Source organism: Halichoerus grypus, chromosome 6, assembly GCF_964656455.1.
Source record: "Halichoerus grypus chromosome 6, mHalGry1.hap1.1, whole genome shotgun sequence".
NCBI lineage: Eukaryota > Metazoa > Chordata > Mammalia > Carnivora > Phocidae > Halichoerus > Halichoerus grypus.
The window spans coordinates 7,929,323-7,947,704 of record NC_135717.1 but is presented as its reverse complement, the minus strand read 5'-3'; the positions used below and the strand labels follow the sequence as shown (position 1 = coordinate 7,947,704).

Genomic DNA, 18,382 nt, shown 5'->3' with positions numbered 1-18,382 from the left:
CTTTACAAGGACTGGGAAGGCCGGGCTGACTTCAGAATTCTGACCTCTCAGGGCTCTGCCCTAGAATGGGATGGCCCCGGGGGTGCCTGCCCCTGGTCCTCGGAAGCCCCCCCTCCCTGCTAGCTGCTGTCCTGGGCCGAGGGGCCTTAGGCGCACGTGTGGACACCCACCCTGCGCGTCCACGCTCCGTCCACACGGCCCAAAGTGACAGCTCCCTGGTCTAAGAATGCAGATGCCAACAGGGAAGCGGCCTGCCCTTGAGACGTGCAGGGAGAGAGGCCCACACGGGAGCCTGAGCTGAGGGCCACGGGGCAGCACATTTCGGTGTCCTGGGCAAAGCAGCTAGTCTCGCACGGCTTCTCCACCGCGGGTCTGGGAGAAGGAGATGCCTTCTGACCGGCTTCCCTGAGCGGTGGATGGCTTGTCAGAGGGCGTGCAGTCCTGCGGGAGCCCCAGGGGCTGCCCCGTTCTCTGGCTGAGGCTTCAGCCAACACAGGGGGTTGCTCAGGGCCAGGCGTGGGGGGGCCCAGTGAGCTGAGAGGGTGGCCTATAGAAAGAAAAAGGGGCTCAGCCCTCCAGGGGAGGCGCTCACAGCCCTGCGGCCCGGCCTCCCGCACCTGTGCGTACGCTCTGGGCACTAGGGGGCCTTGTACAAGGGGATCCCCCATGAGCCGCCCTCCTCCGCCCCTCCAAGCCTTTGCTGAGGCCGCCCCCCCTGCCTCCAGTGCTCTTTCCTGTTTAGCCGACTCCCACTGACCCCTGAAGGCCCTTTCCTCCTCCACGGCCCCTCGCCTGGCCCCCGACAGATTAGGTGTCCCCCTGCTGGGTTGCGGTGGCCCACAGCCGTGTCCCGTGCTCTGTGTGTGGCACCGTCCTCACATCGGACCACACCGTCCCTAGATGGGAACCTTCCAGGGACGGCGTCCCTCAGTACCTGCGTCTCCATGGCCAGGAGCCCGGCTCCCAGCCTCCCCACCAGCCGCGCCGCAGGACACCAGAGCCCCGGGAGAGGGGGGACAGCACCTTTATTGTCAGAGAATTGCAGACTTCCCGCCCGCCTCTGACTGCCGCACCTCGGCCCCCAGGCAGGGGGAGGTGGCCGGGGCCTGACCACAACCTCCCAGGAGCACCAAGGACGCTGGGGACAGACGGCTCCTGCCCTGAGAGGAGACACCACTCGGGGTGGCACCCAAACCTCCGAGTCAGCGGCTGAGACTGGGTCCTGACCCAGCAAGAGAGGAGCACCAGGGCCGGTCCGGGTCACAGGGGACCCGTGGCCTGAGAGGCCTTGAGGGCTGTGGTCTGAGCTGCTCTGGGGTCCCCGGCCCCGGGCGTCTGCTGTGGAGCCCGCTGCCTGGGCCCACGGCCCTGAGGGGGGCAGCGTCTCTCCCGACGGGGCCCGGGACTCGGACAATGTCCTGTCTCTAGGTGGTCAAGGGGACGCGGGACTCGCCGTATGCTGCAGAAATGGCCACCCTAGAGATTCCCAGAGAGGGCAGAGCTGCTGTCCCAGGAAATACTCCCTCCTCTGGGCTCAGGGGCAGGAGGGCCCTGCTGGGCTGGGGGGGTTGAGGCTGGGAGGCAGCGGTGGGCGATGCCGGTTTGGTTGGAAGGGCCCTGCACCCCAGGGCCCCTCTCTCACTGTCCCCAAGTCCGTGGGAGCGTCCCGGGTTTATTCAGGGTCTCCCTGGCGCTGCCAGGCCCTGGAGCAGACCCCAAGCCCGGGGACGGGGGTTGAGGAAGGAGGCCCAGGACCCTGCCTTCCTTCCCTGCTGGCTGGTCCAGCCCCCTTCCCCTCCAGCCCTGCGCCCACCCTGAGTTTCTCCGTGAAGACAGGAACCTGGCACGGTCTAGGGTTAAGGAACCGGGAGGCCGGGGTTCAAATCCTGCCCCAGCTGTCCCTGGTCCCGCAGCCTCGGCAGGTTATTTATACTCGCCGGGCCTCCATCCTCCCGTGGAAAGTGGGGATATCAAGCCTACCTCCTAAGGGTTAAATGAGACGGTGCAGGGAAAGCTCCTTGGACAGGCCCAGACTCAGTAAATGATGAGTATTAGGATTATTCTCAGGCCCTGCCCAGCCCACCCAGATCCTGTCTCCTGCAGAAAGTGAGGGTGGGGAGGGCAGGGACCAGCAAAGGGCCCTGCCAAGGGTGCTGGGGCCCTCTGGACCCTGCCTCTGGAGCTGCCATCTGTCCCCAAGTCCCCCCAGGCCCTGGGGGCCAGTGTCCCTCATGATCGTCGGTGTCCAGAGCCCAGGCCCACTTGGGGTGTCTAGGAGCCAGCCGGGCGACACAGGCCTCTGGGCTGGCTCTCTGGCAGGGCTGGGGCTTGTCCTGGAGAGCTGGCCTCTCACTTGCCGCCGCCGGCCTGGCCAGCCCTCCTCTGCCCGGGGTCGGGGCCGAGCAGGGCAGCGAGCACACCGTCAGGCGGGGAGCCACCACGCTTCATCTTCAGGTTGGCTCTCAGGGCAGCGTCTTGGCCAGAGCCCCCCTCGGGGGAGGCCAGGGGATCTGGAAGGACAGCAGGAGGGTGGGCTCACGCAGGGCGTCGGGAGCACTCAAAGGCCCCCTTTGCTTCTGGTGCCCAGCCAGCGAGGAAGCCAAGTGCCCAGCGAGGACAGGGCAAGACAGCAGCAGGCTCTCTGGTCACGCGGGCACCCACCCCCTCAGGCGTCTGCCCGCTCACCCTGGACCAGGGCTGCCCGGGGCTGGGCTCCAGGCCCTGCAGGGCTGCCGGTCCCCACCTGCCGCACGGGCCTCCCACCCCATCAGTGAGCACGAGGCTCTGCAGAGCACCGTGGGGCAAGAGGAGGGTGCCTTCACAGAAGAAGAGACCCTAGAGCAGGTCCCGAAGTGGGAGCTGGTGGTCAGCCGGCGGAGGGACTGGCCTGAGCAAAGGCATGGAGGTGGGGGCAGGGTGGGGGGAGGGCCCGGGATGACTAGGTGGTGGCTCCAAGTCACTGGGCACCAGGCCATGCTGGGCAGGGACTTGGGACTTGAGGTGCCTGGACATCGGTCACAGGCAGTCGGGAGTCATGGAGGGTTCCTGAGCAGGGGAGGCACAGGGTAGGGTCCGCCTTGGCTTTGGGGAAGGCCATCTGGCAGCCAAGTGGAGGTGTTGTCGAGGCAGGCAGACCAGAAGGCGGCATGGAATGGGGAGGCGGGGGCAGCGGGGCTTCCCAACTCCACGGCCAGCTGCAGGTCCGGCTGGCCCCAGGCCCTGGTCGCAACTCACCATGGATCCCAATCATGTGCTCCAGGATGAGGACTCTCTCTGCCAGGATCTTCAGGGCCTCCCGCAGCTGCTGTACGCCCTCACCCTGGCGGGGAGGAAGCAGCCAGGGTCAGGGCGGCCACAGAGACGGGCCACGTCGTCCCCTCCCTCCCCGCTCCTGCCTCCTCCCCCTTTGTCCCCATCCTCTCAGTACCACAGCCGTCCCAGCTTGGATATCCACGTGCCAGGCCTGGGGTTTGAATTCTTGTTTGCAGACAAGAAAACTGCTGCACAGAGAGGGTAACCAGGGTTCGGTGGCCACACAGCCTGGCTTCACACCCACACCCGTCCCCCTCACGCCTTGGTTTTTCCTGCTCCGGGGGCTGCCCGGCTGCCTCCCCTGGGCGCCCTTCTTTCCGGAAAATGCCCTGCGAAGGGCAGAGCACCTAGCATGGGTGGGGGTGCTTCGCTGGTCTCCTGAGAGGTCTCCAGGTGTGGCCACCCCAGCAAGAGGGAGAGAAGGGAGAGCCACTGCTCCTCAGCACGAGGGCACGGTGAGGACAGGCCGTTTCTGGGGACCCAGCCTACACACGGGCAGAGGACCCTGGGCACCGAGACCCGTCAGTGAGCTGATTTATTGAGAAGACAGGTGTCAAGGCCACTTGGAAAAGGCAAGTGATGGTGAGGGGCTCAGGCCCCACGCTGAAGTCAGTCCCAGAACAGCGCCTCTTGCAGGCATAACACGACAGCTCTGTCCTGACGTTCAGATCGATCGAGTTTAAAACAACACAAAGGGATGGGGCACCCGGGTGGCTCGACGGTGAAGCGTCCGACTCGATCTCAGAGCAGGTCTTGATCTCGGGGTCGTGAGTTCAAGCCCTGAATTGGGCTCCATGCTAGGCATGGAGCCAACTTATAAAAAAGCAAAATAAAAAAACGAAAGGAGAGCAAAAAGTGACCTGTAGGTTAAGGAGAGAGGTCTTCCCCCCCCCAGCGAACCAAAGGCCACGAGAAGCCACACTGGTGGCAGTGTCCGGGATGGGGGTCCAGGGCCCCAGCTAAGCCCCATGCCCCTGAGCCACGGGATACACGCTTACAGAAAGCGAAGGGAGAAGTCCTAAGTACCGTTTCCGTCTTCCCTTACAAGTCTGCGAATCTCCCTGCGAATCTGTGCCCATGCTTTGTACCTACATCTTCCTCCCGCTGCCTCCTGGGCCCACCACAGATGCTCTGGCTCCAGCCTCCCCCCTCCATCCCAGCCCACCTCCCCAGTTACCCCCAGGCTGGCTCATTAGAGAACCTTAGATGCCCACTCTGCTGGCCGCCCCCCGAGCTCTGACACACCCAGGGGATTCTAGCTCTCAGCCTGCAAGTTCTCCCCTGCCGGCCCCACTGCCCTCACCCCCTTTATCCATCACCCCAGTCTCCAGCACCCCTCCTCCTCCCAGAAGACAGCAGGTCCCCACAGTCATGCCCGTGCTCCATCTGTGTCCCCTCCCGGCCCCATCGTGCCCCGGCCCCTGCCTGCTCCCATTCACTCCCCCACTGTCCCCTCCCACATCCACCAGCCGTCTGTCCACCTGCCCACGTATCCTTCAGTCCACCAGCGCCGTGTCCCGGGGGGCACTGCCGCGCACCAGGCGCCGCGCATGGGGGATTCCTGTCCCTGGAGAGGGACTCCACAGCCTGCAGCCTCCTTAAATAAGGGGTTCTCCCCAGCAGGGTCCCCCCTGTCCTCCGGCCCCGGGCCAGTCCCCCATCTGCACACTATGCTGCATTATGTCACTCACCGGCCTCCCCCACCAGGCGGGGACCCCCTGCACCCCGTGGCCCAGAGCCCTGTGCCCTGTCCCTCCCACTGGGACGCAGCCGAGGGGGCAGGAGGGGAGCACGGCCCCCAAGACCAGTTACCTCTGCAGCAGCTTTGTCCTCCTCTTGCCCCTTCCCGCCAGGTTCGCCCTAGGAAGAAAACTGCGCAGTCAACCACCGGTGTGTGTGGGTGCGGGGTGCGGGGGGGGGGGCGCCTCTCTACCCTCCCCAGCTTCTCGTGCAGACCATGGGGGACCGGCAGGGAGTTAGGGCAGGCTGGGCAGGCAGAGCCTGGGGACAGGGGTGCTGGGGCCCAGAGCCTGACAGCTGCACCCATGGGAACTCCTGCCCTGGGGTGAGCAGAGCGGGGGAGCGCCCAAGGCCCCAGGCATCCCTGCTCAGCCCGGCATGGGTTGGCTTGGGGGCTTCACTGGGCTTCAGGTTTGAAACCCCACAAGCTCAGGTCTCAGCTCTGCCAGGAATCAAGTCCCCGCTTCTCTCTGCCTCCACCCCTAAAACAAGGCCAGTAATATCAGCCTCACAATAACACCCACGTGATATGCAATGTGACTTGGAGCAAGTTACTTGACCTCTCTGTGCTTCCGTGCTTTCCTCTCTAAAACGGGGTAATACTGCCTACCTCCTGGGAGTATTCAGATTAAATAAATCAATACTGATAATGAGCTTTGATTGGAGCCTGGTGCCCGAAGTTCGGGGACAGGACTCAGCATTGTAACCGGAGAGAAGCCAGGAGGAGGCGTGGTATGAGGCTAACACTCCTGGGTTTAAATCTTGGCTCCATCATTGCCTCACTGTGCAACCTTGGGCAAGTTACTTAACCTCTCTGAGCCTTAGCTGCCAGTTCTCAAAAAAAAATGGGGAAAATAAAGTCCTGCCTTGCTGGGTCACCACCAAGCTTAAACTCACTATGGATGAAGAGCGCCTCCCCTCCCAGCACACAGGTGCTCAGCAAAGCTCCATCCCTCCTCCCTGGCTCTCTGCCCCTAACTCTAGACGTGGGCACAGAGGAGGTGCCTGCCTCCTTGGCCCTGCAGGCAGGAGTGGAGACTCATAAATTCTTGTTTCCAAGGAGGGAAATTTGAGGCCAGCTGTCTGCGCCCTTACTCCTGGAAGGTTCAGAGGAGGGAGGGGCTCCAAAGGGCACACAGCATGTTAACCCAGGGGTCTGGGCTCCCCGGAAGAGACCTGAGGACGCTCATCCAACCCCCTACCAGGAGGCTACTTCAGTTCTTGCTCACACTCCCAGTGAGGGGCTCCCCATTTTCCAAGGGCACCCCTTCCCAGCTCGGACAGCTGGAGTCACAGGCAGGCGGCCCCTTCTCTGGACAGGGTAGAATCAGGCCATGTTCGGGGTGGCTGCGGGGCTGAGCTCAGGCCAGGCCAGGACAGACCCCCCACCACCCACCCGGTGCCCTGGGCCTGCACCAGAGCCCACCACCCTGGGAACGGCCCAGCGGCCCAGCCCCCCACTTACAGCCGGTCCCGTCACGCCCCGCTCTCCGGCCAGGCCCTGTAGAAAGGCAGACAAAGCAGATGAGTCCTTGCCTGCCCCCCTAATACCTCCGGCTTCCCCTTAGCAGCCCCTGCCCCAGGCCGGGAGGACGATGGCTTGGAGATGGGAAGGCCCCTCCTGGGCCACCCTCCACTGGCTCCTCCCTGAGCCCCGGCGGGGCCCTCGGTCTTCTCAGCTGAGAAATGGGCTGTTGTGGGTGTCACACAGATGGCAAAGCCCACAGGCCCCCCCGCACGCAGAGGGAGCCCCCCCCCAGAGAACAAGTGACAGGGTCCCACTCGAGGCCTCCCGGTCCACGTTGATATCCAGCCCGAAGGCTCCCCAGAGCCCAAACCCATGCGTCCAGCTGCCCTCCCATTTCTCCACCTGCCCACAGGGGGGCGCCCCACTCCACCTCCCCCAAGTGGAACCCTGGGTGCCCCCCCAAACCCACCGCACTCTGCAGCCACCTCCTAGGGAGATGGCTCCCCGTCCTCCCAGCTGCTCCCACGCACGCCCGGGAGCTAACCTTCCTTTCCCTCTCTTGCCAAATCTGTTCCATGCCCCAGACCTGTCACCTCCACTTTCTAAACACGTCCGTTCCCCTGGCCGCTTCCGGTGCCACCACCTGAATGCAAGTCACCTTCTCTCTCCCCACACGCTTCCGTGGGTCTCCTCCCTGGACTCCCTGCCCCACTGCTCCCCACCTTCCACCGGACCACAGCCACAGCCCGAGGGGCCTCTTAAAGATGTAAATCACATCACGGGGTCTTGCTCCCTGAGACTCAGAGTCCCCTTTCCCTGTGACAGAAACCCACACTCCCACAAGCCTTCTCTCGGAGGGTGCCCCTGGGGTGCCTGGCTCTGGGGGGCCTGGACTCCCCGTTTACCTGGCCTGTCGTACCTGAGTCAGGAACAGATCGGGCCTGAGGGCCTCCTGCCACCTGTGCAGCCCCAGGCCCCCCAGCCCCCAGGCCCTGCCCACCAGCCGGCTCTGGGCCCCTATGCTCCCGGCCAGAGCTCCTGGCCACCCCTCCCCGCGGCCAGTGTGCCCGCCTGCCCCCTCCATGCTGCGTCCTCCCGGGCGTAAAAATCCCCAGCGGGGACAACAGGGAGCAGAGCAGGAGTCAGGGGACACTGGTTCTGAATGAATATAAATTCTACCAGGCTGCAGTGTGGCCCCCCAGGCCTGGCTGTACCCTCAGCTCGGGCTGTTGGCACCCTGGCTGTTTGGGGTGTGTGGATTCCCGAGGTCCCAGCACTCACAGAGCCAAGGCCCAGACTCCTGTCCCTTGCAGCATGGGGGTCACCGCTAGGCACCCCCTCCCTGCCCAGCCGAGCCTGAGCTCCAGGGACAGCGGGGCACTAGGGCTGGGCGGGCCCTAAGGTGGGGGCTGCAGGAAGCCCCACCAGCAGGACACCCACCCCTTCTGCCTCTGGGCTGCCCCTCCCCAGGGTGATTTCTTCCCAGGCCCTGGGCTTCTGCAGCACAAGGCCCTTCCTCTCCCAGCACTTTTTTTTCCTCCTTTTTGCCTCTAACAAGCCACAGGGGAAGCCTTGTACCCCCGCTCAGCAGCAAAGGTGGCCGGAGCCCAGAGAGGCTGTCTCTTCACCCAAGGTCACACAGCTGGAGAAGCAGAGCAAGCTGGGGCTCGGGGCCATGTCGCCAGGCTTTGGGGCACTCTCTCCCACACAGGTGACTCTCGGGGAGGAGGGCGGCAGGCTGGGGTGGACATTCTGTGACCTGTATGTCCTCCAGAGGCACCTGGCCTCTCTGGGTCCCGTTAGCTCGTCTCTGAGATGGGAAGGGTGCCAACAGGTCCCCGGCATGGGGGGTGGGCAGCCAAGGGCCACCCCTTCCTCAGCAACTCAGGCTAGGAAGAAGCCTGGCTCTTCTTTCTTGGAAGACAATGCCCCCTCCCCTTTGGGCAAGTCCTTACCTGGGATCCAGGGACACCTGGGGGTCCTGGGGGACCATGTGGTCCAGGGGGACCTGTGGGCAGAGTCACAGATGGTCACCCGGGGCCAGCCCCCTGCCCACCCCATATTGCAATCTGCTCTTCCCTCAGAGCCTCATCTGTGGGGTCGCCCTACACCCCCCCCAGCCCCCCCAGCCAGCCGCTCTCCCAGCAAATCTCTCTCAGGCCTGCCCCTCCTCTGGACCTAGGACCCTACCCCTCCAAGGCCACCCTTCTTGCCTGAGTTACTACAACAGCGTCCTGACCATCCATGCTCCACGTGGCCACCCAGAGCCACCTTCCGGTTAGGTCCCTCCTGGGGTTCCTGAAGTCCTCAGCCCGGCCCCCTCCACTCTCATGCCCCCAGCTACTCTCCTGGAAAGCTCCTTGGCTTCTACGCTTCTGCAGATGCTGTTCCTTCCTCCTGGAGCTTCTCCGTCCCCACCACGGCCCAGCAAATTCTTTCCTACTGGTCTTTCCTCTAGTCTCAGGCTGAGCATCACCTCCTCCAGGAAGCCTTCTGCCACCTACCCCCACCCCTCCTCTAGGCCAGTCCCCGACAGGGACCAGCCTCCACCCATGGCCATGGTGGATTTACAGGTCTGTCCCTGGGGGCCAGGGAGCACCCAGAGGGTCGGGCTGAGTCTGGTGGGTGCGGCACAGGGAGCAGTGTTCCTGCTTGAACTTTCCACACTCTTGGGACAGTGAGGCCTCTGGGAGTCCCCTGCTGGGCTGTACCCATGCTGGGGGAGGACCTGCAGGAAGTGCCCCCCCCAGGTGGGCACAGATCTGGACTCTGTCTAGTTAAAAACGCCCTCCCTCCGGTCAGAGCACATGCCTTCCCCAGATACCCTCGGAGCACCTTCCCTCTCCTCCCTGGGGCATTTGCTCAAATGCCACCTTTTTTAAAAGAGGCCAGGAAACTAGACCCCTGCCCCAAGTAGGGAGGGCTCAGTGACTACGTGAAAGGGTAAATGAATGATGGGGGGACGGGGCACCCACACACTTGGCAAGCAGGGCTGGCCCCTGCCCCGCATGCCCCTTCCCTCCCGTCCAGTGAGGGTCCCCGGAGGGTGGGGGTCAGGCCAGGCCCAGGATCCAGCCCCTTAGAGCCCCAGGGCCATCCCCTGCCCCCAGTGCCCCTGGTTCCTGCCAAAAGGCCCAGGGCATCCTGACTCTCATAGGCACCTGCCCTACCAGCCCCTGGGGCCAGCCCTGTGCTGACCCCCTGCTTCCCCCCGGGCCTGGGCCTCCACATACCCCGGCGCAACTCCCACTCGGGCCCACATGGGGGCAGCCCTGAGCTGCTTCATGCGGGCAGCAGGCAGAAACACTTGGGGTTCCCGTGTCCAGTCCCACAAAGGAGTTGCCCCCCAGAAGCAAGGGAGCTCGCCCAATCCCTAGCACCCTGCCAAGGCCATGCGCCCCCAACCGGCCCCACGAGGCCCCTTGGCCCAGGCCAAGCCCAGAGGGGGTGCCCACTCCGGGCCAGGCTGTGCGGCTGCCCTCTGCACTTACCTGGAGGGCCAGGGGGGCCCCGGGGCCCTGGGACGCCGGCCAGCACTGTGTCCACGGCTGCAGAGGCCGGCTGTGAGTCTCCGTCTGTGGGCAGAGCAGAGCCGCCTGTGACCCGGTGGGGCAGGGCTGGGCTGCTGGACCTGAGCCCCCCCAGGGCCAGGACAGGCACCCCCGACCCCACTGGGCCTCACATCTGCCCTGGCAAGCACATGCTATTCCTCCCACGGAGGCCTGGTCACAGGGTTGGGTGACATCCCGGGCACCGTGGGGGTTGCGCTGGGGTACATGGAGGCCCAGGCCCGGGGGGAGGCAGGGGGTCAGCACAGGGCTGGCCCCAGGAGCTGGTAGGGCAGGTGCCTATGAGAGTCAGGATGCCCTGGGCCTTTTGGCAGAAACCAGGGGCACTGGGGGCAGGGGATGGTCCTGGGGCTCATACAATACACAAACTCCTTCCAGAGCATTCTAGGCCCTTCAGAGTCTGGCCCTGCCCTACTCACCTCCCCAGTGCCTCAGGCCAGAACTCTCCTCCACCCCACTCCACTCCACAGGCCCTTTCTTGATGTACCTGACAGGCTCCTGCGGGGCCTCCTCCAGGAAGCCCTCTCTGCCTACCCTTTTGAGCTGCAGGACCCCGGGCTGCCACTACAGGGCCCATTACTCAGCCTGGGGCAGGGGTGGGGTCTGTTTGTGGCCCAGCTCCTGCGATTTGCGTCTCTCCAGGGCAAGCCCCATGTGACTTTGTCCTGCCCGGTCCCCAGAGCCTGACCCAGAGAAGCCAGGCCCAAGAAATGCCTGGGGTAGGAGTGGCTACCCCTGCCCTTTCCCCCACACCTGGAAGCCTGGACCACAGGCTCACAACGGGCGGGGCCCCACTGGGGCATCCCCACTCTTCCCAAAGCGCACACCCGGCCCTCCCTCGGGGACCCCAGGGCCGGGGGGTAAGGAGGGTCCCATCTGAGGAGGGCTCTGAGCACTCCAGATGGCAGGCAGCGCCCGAGGCATCATGCCCAGACCGGGGACAGGCTGGAGCCCTGGGACCGCTCCTCGCGGCCCCGGGGGTGTGCGGCTGAGCCCTGTTTGTCTCTCTGAGTCTTCAGTGAGTTCCCACTTGCTCCAGAAGGCTCTGCTCTCGCCTGAGGGCAGCCCAGGACCCCCATTCTGCTCAAGAATGAGTCCTTCCCATCCACCAGAGCAACTCCACTGGGGAGTATTAACTGCCCCCACTCTACAGGTGGGGAAACTGAGGCTCAGACGGGGACAGAAGCACCAGCAGGAGGGGGCTAGGGTTTCTCTGACCCAAAGAGGTCCCCATCCCCCATGGTGCCCAGGATGTCACCCAACCCTGTCACCTGCTTCTTAAAACCCTCGCCCGGTTTCCCAGGGCACTTAACCAGATGACACCCCTTTTGCGCCCCCCGCCCCGTTCTCCGGGCCTCCCTGTTCCCGCCCTCCCCACGAGTAGGCAGGTGTTTCTGGGTTCAGAAACACCAGACTGTGGCCCCTGAGGGCAGGAGTCTGTTTTGTTCACTGCTTTATCCCCAGGGACAAAAACTGCATGCACGACACATAGCACGTGCTCAACCAACACTTGTCCAGTGGCCTAAGGTCAGGGACTTTGCCTTTGTGTCCCTGTCACCGAGTTGGGAAACCGAGGCCGGCCAGACAACAGAGTGACCTGTGGGGGGTCAGGACCCCAGGGGCAGGAGCTGAGCACTGGGACAGGGACCGGCCAGGCTGGGGCCAAGAGCCGGGTTGGGGGGCCAGTGTCAGCCCCTCCAGAGACGCTTCCACCCCACCCAGCAGAGCCTTGCTCCCAGGCCCCGCTCCCTAAGGGTCTGCTTCCCCAGGGCCCGTCCCTCGGGGGACACTCACCGCCCTTGTCCGTCGGCGGCTGCAGGGAGTAGAGGACGCCCTGGGGGTCGTTCGGAGGGAAGCCCGGGCTGCCCGCTGGGCCAGGGGGGCCGGGGGGCCCGGGGCGCCCCGTCTCTCCAGGAAGCCCGCGGGGCCCCGGCGGCCCCAGGAGGCCTGCAGCAGGACAAGAGGAGTCACGTGAGGCCGGGCCTGGCAGCTGACACCGGCGGTGGGACACAGGTCAGTGGTGGCCTCCAGACCAGTCTCCCGGGAGGGCTGTCCTGGGATGTGAGTGAACATGGCTTTCTCTTCTGGCCTGGGGAGCACCGGGGCTGCTCGGTGGGAGGTGAGGGAGGCAGGGTCGCCCCCGCCAGAGGCCTCAGCTCTGGGGTCGGGGCACTGAGGGTGGCAGCCAGCCTGGGCCGGCCCTATACCTGCCTTCACAGACCTGTACCTTCCCCGCAGGACCCAGGGAGAGTTGGGGGGCTCTCTTCTTCAATGACTGAGAAGAGTCCCCAGGCCCCAGCTTCCCCACCCCACGCCTGCAGCCCCAGCTCCCGGAACCTTCTGTTCTTCATGCAGGGTCAGCCCAGGCCCTTAAGGCTTTGGGATAGGGTTGGCAGTGGGGGTGCTGGTGGGAGGAAGTGAGCCTGGGACCCCCAGGACGGCAGTCATTGACCCCAGCAAGATCAGGGGTTACAGGGTGCCTCAGCTGCTCAGATAGGGGAGAAACCCCAGCCCCTTCCCCCAGTGGACAAAGTCAGATCTGGGGGGTCCTTACCAGGAGGCCCTGCTGGGCCCTTCTCTCCTGCCTGGCCCCGGTCACCTTTGGAGCCTGGGGGACCTGCAGGCCCTGGCGGTCCCGTCTGCCCTGGGGGCCCTGGGAAGAGAGTGAGATGAGCCCTGAGAACATTGTGGGCCGAGCTGCCATGGAGGGGCTCCAGGCCTGACCACCTGGGCCATCAGGTCAGACCTGCTCCCAGGAGCAGAGACCTCATTACAGTCTACAAATCATTTTTGTACCTATTAACTCCTATGATCTCAAGAGCTGCTTGTGTTCCCACTTCACAGGTGGGGAAACTGAGGCTCGGGAAGGTGTGGTCCCTTGTTCAAGGGCCCAGAGCCAGGCTGCGGATGAGTTAGGCCCCTCCCTCAGGAGTCCTACTGTCTCCCAGCTCAGGGTCGGGAACAGGGTTTGTGGCAAAGAGCTCCCCAATGAGGCCTCATCAGAGGCCCCAGGAAGCCCTAAAGCACATGGGTGCCCAACTCACCTGCTCTCAGGGATTTCAGGGCACACCCCGGTGTCACCATTTGTAGGGGTTGTGCCCCACCTGGTGGCCATTTCTTGGAACTGCACTTTGGTGAGGAGAAAGTGGCCCAGGAGACCCAGCGCCCCTCCCAGCCTCCCCCACAGGGGGTTTGGGGCCTGGTTCTTCTGACGGCAGGGAAGTCCCCCTCCTCCCCATTTCCAGAAGAAGGATTTGGAAGAAGGCAGGCAGGGGCAGCTGCCTGGATGTGAAACCTTGGGAGGTGGGCCTGGGGACCCAGAATGAGATGCTCCCTCCACCCCTGAGCTCACCCCTCCTCCCACAGCCTCCAGCCCCGTCAGAAGATCCCAGAGTGTCTGCTCCTCCCAAGATTGGCCACCGGATGCTCCCACTGCTGGGGGCCGTGCCCTCTGCCTTCCCTGCTCTGCTTCCTCTCCTGACCGGACAGGCACAGGCGGACGAGGTGAGGAGGGGACGGGGTGTGAGCTCAGAGCAGAGCCTGGGCAGGGGTGCTAAGAAGCTGGGGGCTCAACTTCGAGAGAGGCGAGGGAGGGAGAGCGTCACCCGCACAGGACTCTAGTGGGGCCAAGAATCATCAAGACAATATGCCCCTGGATCAGGGGCTGACCCCAGGGGTCATTTCTCTGGGCCTTGGTTTTCTCCTCTGGAACCCCAAGTGTTACAAACTTACTGGAATGATTAGAAATGATATCTGTGCAGCCGAGGGTGATATGAAAATATTTATTAACTAGCCCAGCAGTTAACCTCACAAGCAGAAAGTTCAGCAAGGACCCCCCAGAAGGTGGTGGGAGGCAGAAAGCTCCCAGTAATTGAGCCAGAAGGCTGTGGCTGGGCTGGGGGTCTGAGCGCAGATGCTAAGAAGCAGTGGGGAAGGGCGTGAGGACACGCACTCAACTGTGGGACGACACGGAAGGGTGAGGCCCTATAACGGTCTGGATGGGGTCTGCAGGGGCAGCTGTGGCCCGGCGGCAGCGAATGGTTTCCACGAGGGGCTGAAGCCCCAAAGGTCAGAGCTTCTATTTTTCTAAGAGAAGCTTTCTAGAAATCCCGATTTTCATGCAAAACCCTGCAGTTTTGAAACGTTAGCTCAGTTTTTCAAAATACCATGTGGGGGCGCTCGATCCCAAGGGCCTATGGTGCAGGCCTTCACTCACCAGCTGGGCCCGTGGGCCTTCTCCTTCGGGGCCCTGGGTGGGCAAGCGGGATGGCATCAGGGAGGAAGTCCTCGTTCCAGGGTGGTAGGGTGCTCTGGGGGGCCGGCAGGTCATTGCCCGGGCCTGCGGGCTGCCCTGCTGCTTCCAGCAGAAGAACCTGGGCCGGAGAAGGGCAGAGGGTCAGGACCCCGGGCAGGCCAGAGAGTCCCGTGCACAGGGATGTATGCCCTATGAGACCTGCAGCTGCCCAAAGCCAGGTATGGGTGATCACCGCTCCCCCTGCTGACATATTCCCCCCACCCCTGCCCTCCTCCTCGTTCCCATTTCAGGAGAGCCCCCCTCCCCGGACCTGGGGCTTGAGCAGGGGGCCACCGGGACACCTTCAGACTCCCTGTACTCTTCTTCTGGAACGGCCATCCCCATGAGGCGAGCCCTGTGGTCACCACCACCCCCCCACCCCTTCCCTGGCTCTTCCCAAAGGAGGGACTGAAAAGATACCAAAGGGCCTGGCTTGGGGCATGGTTTTTAGTAGGAGCTCTAGGAAAACAAAAGGTGGCCACGCGGGGCCAGCGTGGAAAGCTGCCCTGTCCTCTCCGCTTGAGAGAGGTGGGGGTGTCAAAGCCTGGGAAGCCCCAGGGCCTGGGCGGGGACCCTGTCTCCCTAATTCAGGTGAGCAGGAAGCCAGGCCTCAGAGGCCCCAGGCAGTCCCTGCTGTCCCCAAAGAGGTCAGCAGGGGGCGCTATGCACCAGGGATCTGAGCAAGGCCGCGGTGACGGGGGCGGAGACCCCCGGGAGGCCCACCCAGACCGAGAGGGGTCCCCAGGCCAGTCCAACAGAGCCTGGCTTCCTGCTCTGCCCACCGCGAGCCCCTAGTCTTTGCACCCTGATCTGCCCCAAGGGGAGGAAGTCTGGCGTCTCAGGTTCCCTCCAATTCTTGCGAGCCAGAAGCCTGCATCTGCTAGATTCCCTGACTCCTCCACCCCACGTCCAAGAGGGCCAGGCCTGTGCATTTGGCCTCCCCCAGGCCCCGGCTACCTCCCCAAATCCCCCTGCCTGCCCCCTTCCCCCTCCTGGCGCCGCCCCCACAGGAGGGGGTGAGGACTCCATGCCAAGTGAACCTTGAGGAGCCCCACCAAACCACCAGCTTCTTGACACTTCGGGACGCCCTTCTGGGCCTGCCCTGCTCTGCTGGGCCTCAGCAGTCTTGCTCCAGCCACCCTGAACTATACCCCAGGGCCCCTCCTGCCCTGACTCCGCCCCCCTTCCAAGCCCTTCCCTTCACTCCGGAGCCGGGACAATCCTGAGACTCCAGTGACCCTTCCCCCTGCAGCCCCCCCACCGGCAGTCTGTCTGACCCTGCGGACTAAGGGTGCCCCTCCTGTGTGTGCCCTCAGCCCCTGCACCATCGCTTTGTGTCAACAGCCCGTGCGCCAACTCTCAGGGTCCCCATCTGCAGTGGGCCAGGGGCCCTGGCACCTGCAGCCCCCCCCTCGCAAAAGGCCTTGGCTCCTTCTTTGTGGGGCACCTCCTACGCAGACTCCAAGGCCCACAGAGCCCACGGACCTGGGCAGAGCCCCGGCCACAGCCAAGTTCGCATCCGCCCCGGCCAAAGTCCAAGGCCGCCGGGCCTGGCCACGGCCGACCTCCCGGAGAAACTGATCCCACTCCTGCCGGCATAACCTCACCAGGGCGGGCAGCAGTGGGCATGGTGGCTCGACCCAAGAAAACCAGACTGTGGCCAGCCTTGGAGCCCAGTGGTCCTAATGACATCACTGCGGCCTGGCTGATTGGCCAGGAGACCGTCCTCCTGCCCCAGAGACCAGCTAACTCGAGGCTTCTGTGACCCTCACACAGGGAACCCCCCTCGGGCTCCCTCCCACACCATGCGGCCGCGGGGTCCGTGAAGTCAGAGTGTAAACTGAGGGGGAGGGGAGAGAGGAAGTCAGGAAACTTCTGCCTGCTGACCTTCCACCCCACCATCCCCCTACCGCCATCCGACCCTGTCCCAGGAAGAGGGTGGCAGGAGTCCCAGATCAGCTCCTAGGGCTGGGTCCTTTCGGAACTCAGGCACCAGCAGGGAGTGAAGATGGAGCAGACCCTGATGGCTGCCTGGCTCAGGAACCCCCTATTGTGTACCTGTGGGTGTGCCCCAGAGGAGGAATCATGATTGGCCAGGTACCTATTTTCCCAGCTCCCTTGTGACTAGGAGGTGGGCAGATAGCCCAGTGCTGGCCAATGAGACACACGAGCCTGTTAGGGTGCTTTGCCATAACCTCTACTTCCTGCTTTTGAACAGGTGTAAGGATGTGATGCCTTGAGCTGCAGCAGCCACTTTGTAACCATGAGGCACTAACCAGGAGGACAAAAGCCAACTCACTAAGGAGGTGGAGGGGAAGGCTGTGAAGGGCCTGAGTTCTTAAGCCACCAAACCAACCCCAAGACCACCTACTGCTGGACTCCTTGTCAAACAAATAAATGTCCTGAAAGAATAAGCTGCCATTGGCTGGGTGTCTGTAACTTAGAGCTGAACCCATCCCTCCCAGCACACCAAAGCAGCCTTCTTGTCTCAGAGGGCAGAGCCACAGTTTCCAGGCCTCTGGGTGGCTGCTTTCTTATGCCAGCCCTCAGGTTTCTGACGCCCCATCTGGGGTTCGCCCACCTGGCTCTCACTGGCCTGGCCATAGCCACTGACCCCATTCCATGGTCTCTCTGACCCCGGCAGGCAGGCGCCTGGCCTCAGCAGAGGCTGTCCTGGCAGCTAGGCCAGCTTCCGTCCCCCTCCCTCTCCAGGCCGATGCCTCTGAGGGCCCTGTGACCTGGGCTGATGAAGCACCCAGGGGCTCGCTTTCCCCAGGGGACACGGGCGTGTTTGCAGGCAGGGACACAACTGGCAGGTGACCTGGAGAAGGCACAGGAGCTGAGGCAGGAATCAGCCCACCCCTGACCTGGGGGGTGGCAGCCACCTCTCCGCAGAGCCCAGACTCTGACCACCTCCCCTTCTCTGCCCCGAAGCTCACCCCCGTATACCCACCCCAAAACAACCCGGTGAGGGGCAGCGAAGTGACTCCTTCCGTCTCCATTTCACAGGGCAGCAGACTGAGGCCCAGGGCTGAACAGGGACCTGGCGGGGCAGAGCCATTGCTGGGCAGGAAGCCTATCCCGGGCTCCTCCAACACCTCCTGCTGCCCCCCCCCCGGGTCTGGAGAGGGGTCACAACCCTCACCTCGGAGCCAGGGAGCCAGCCCCCGCCCCCCAGAGCCCTGACTTTTAACACCCCGAGGTGCTGGGCCGGGGCAGGACGGCTGTCGGCCGACACTCTGCCAAACCACGCAGGGCCTCTGGTCTGGAAAATGTCCTTCAGGCCAGCTGGCTTGGGGACCCCTCCTTTTGTTTGAAATCTCGGGTGCCAGCAGTTCACTCCGGCATCTTCCCCAGGGCCCCCACCCTCCCAGGGCGTCCCCAGCCCCGGCTTGGCCCAGGTGGCAGCATCTCTTCCCTGAAGGCTTCCATGCCCGCCCCGAGGAGGGTACGGGGTCCCCCACCCCCAGCCTGTGCCCAGGGGTCTGGGCTGCTGGGGGACCCTCCCACCTGCAGAAGGCCTCGGGGACAAGGGAGGCCATTCGCCCCCTGGGGCTTCTCATGCCGTGTGCTCTGCATGGGGTTCTCCCACACACCTGTGCCTTCACCTGTAAGATGGGGACGGCAGCCTCGAGTAGATGATGACACAGAGCCTCTCCTCGGTCCGGCACTCCCGTTCCCAAAGCCAGGTCCCACCACCATGTCGCCTGAGGCCCCAGCCGCCCTTGACCCCCGCCAGCACATTGCACAGCTGCGGTGAGAGCTCGGTCCCACTTATGTCTGACTCCAAGGGACAGTCCCCTGCAGTCCCCATCCCACGGGGCAGGTGCCCTCATGGCTGAGCAATTTCAGCAGACACGTGAGGCGGGGCCCTGAGGTGACGGGAGACACAGCCCAGAAGTGTCTCCCACGGAGGGATGCTGGAGACGGCTGGCTTCCTCGACCCTTGGCCTGCTCTGCACTGTCTCTCCAAGGAGCCAGAGGGGACAGACCCCCCGG

The 18,382-nt window shown here is 64.0% G+C and overlaps 1 protein-coding gene across 2 annotated transcripts in view; it reads right to left on the bottom strand.

The window, feature by feature from the left end:
- Window positions 1–1,016: 1,016 nt before the first annotated feature.
- Window positions 1,017–18,382, bottom strand: part of COL26A1 (collagen type XXVI alpha 1 chain) — a 141,637-nt gene continuing 124,271 nt past the window's right edge. For both annotated transcript variants that reach the window (XM_036078840.2, XM_036078841.2), the window contains exons 5-13: window positions 14,306–14,462; window positions 12,644–12,742; window positions 11,884–12,036; window positions 10,012–10,095; window positions 8,476–8,528; window positions 6,518–6,553; window positions 5,125–5,172; window positions 3,235–3,319; window positions 1,017–2,510 (exon numbers count right to left, since the gene is read on the bottom strand). In XM_036078840.2, coding sequence (XP_035934733.2) covers window positions 2,350–2,510; window positions 3,235–3,319; window positions 5,125–5,172; window positions 6,518–6,553; window positions 8,476–8,528; window positions 10,012–10,095; window positions 11,884–12,036; window positions 12,644–12,742; window positions 14,306–14,462 — 876 coding nt within the window. In that variant the 3' untranslated portion in view covers window positions 1,017–2,349. The remainder of the gene's footprint in view (window positions 2,511–3,234; window positions 3,320–5,124; window positions 5,173–6,517; window positions 6,554–8,475; window positions 8,529–10,011; window positions 10,096–11,883; window positions 12,037–12,643; window positions 12,743–14,305; window positions 14,463–18,382) is intronic.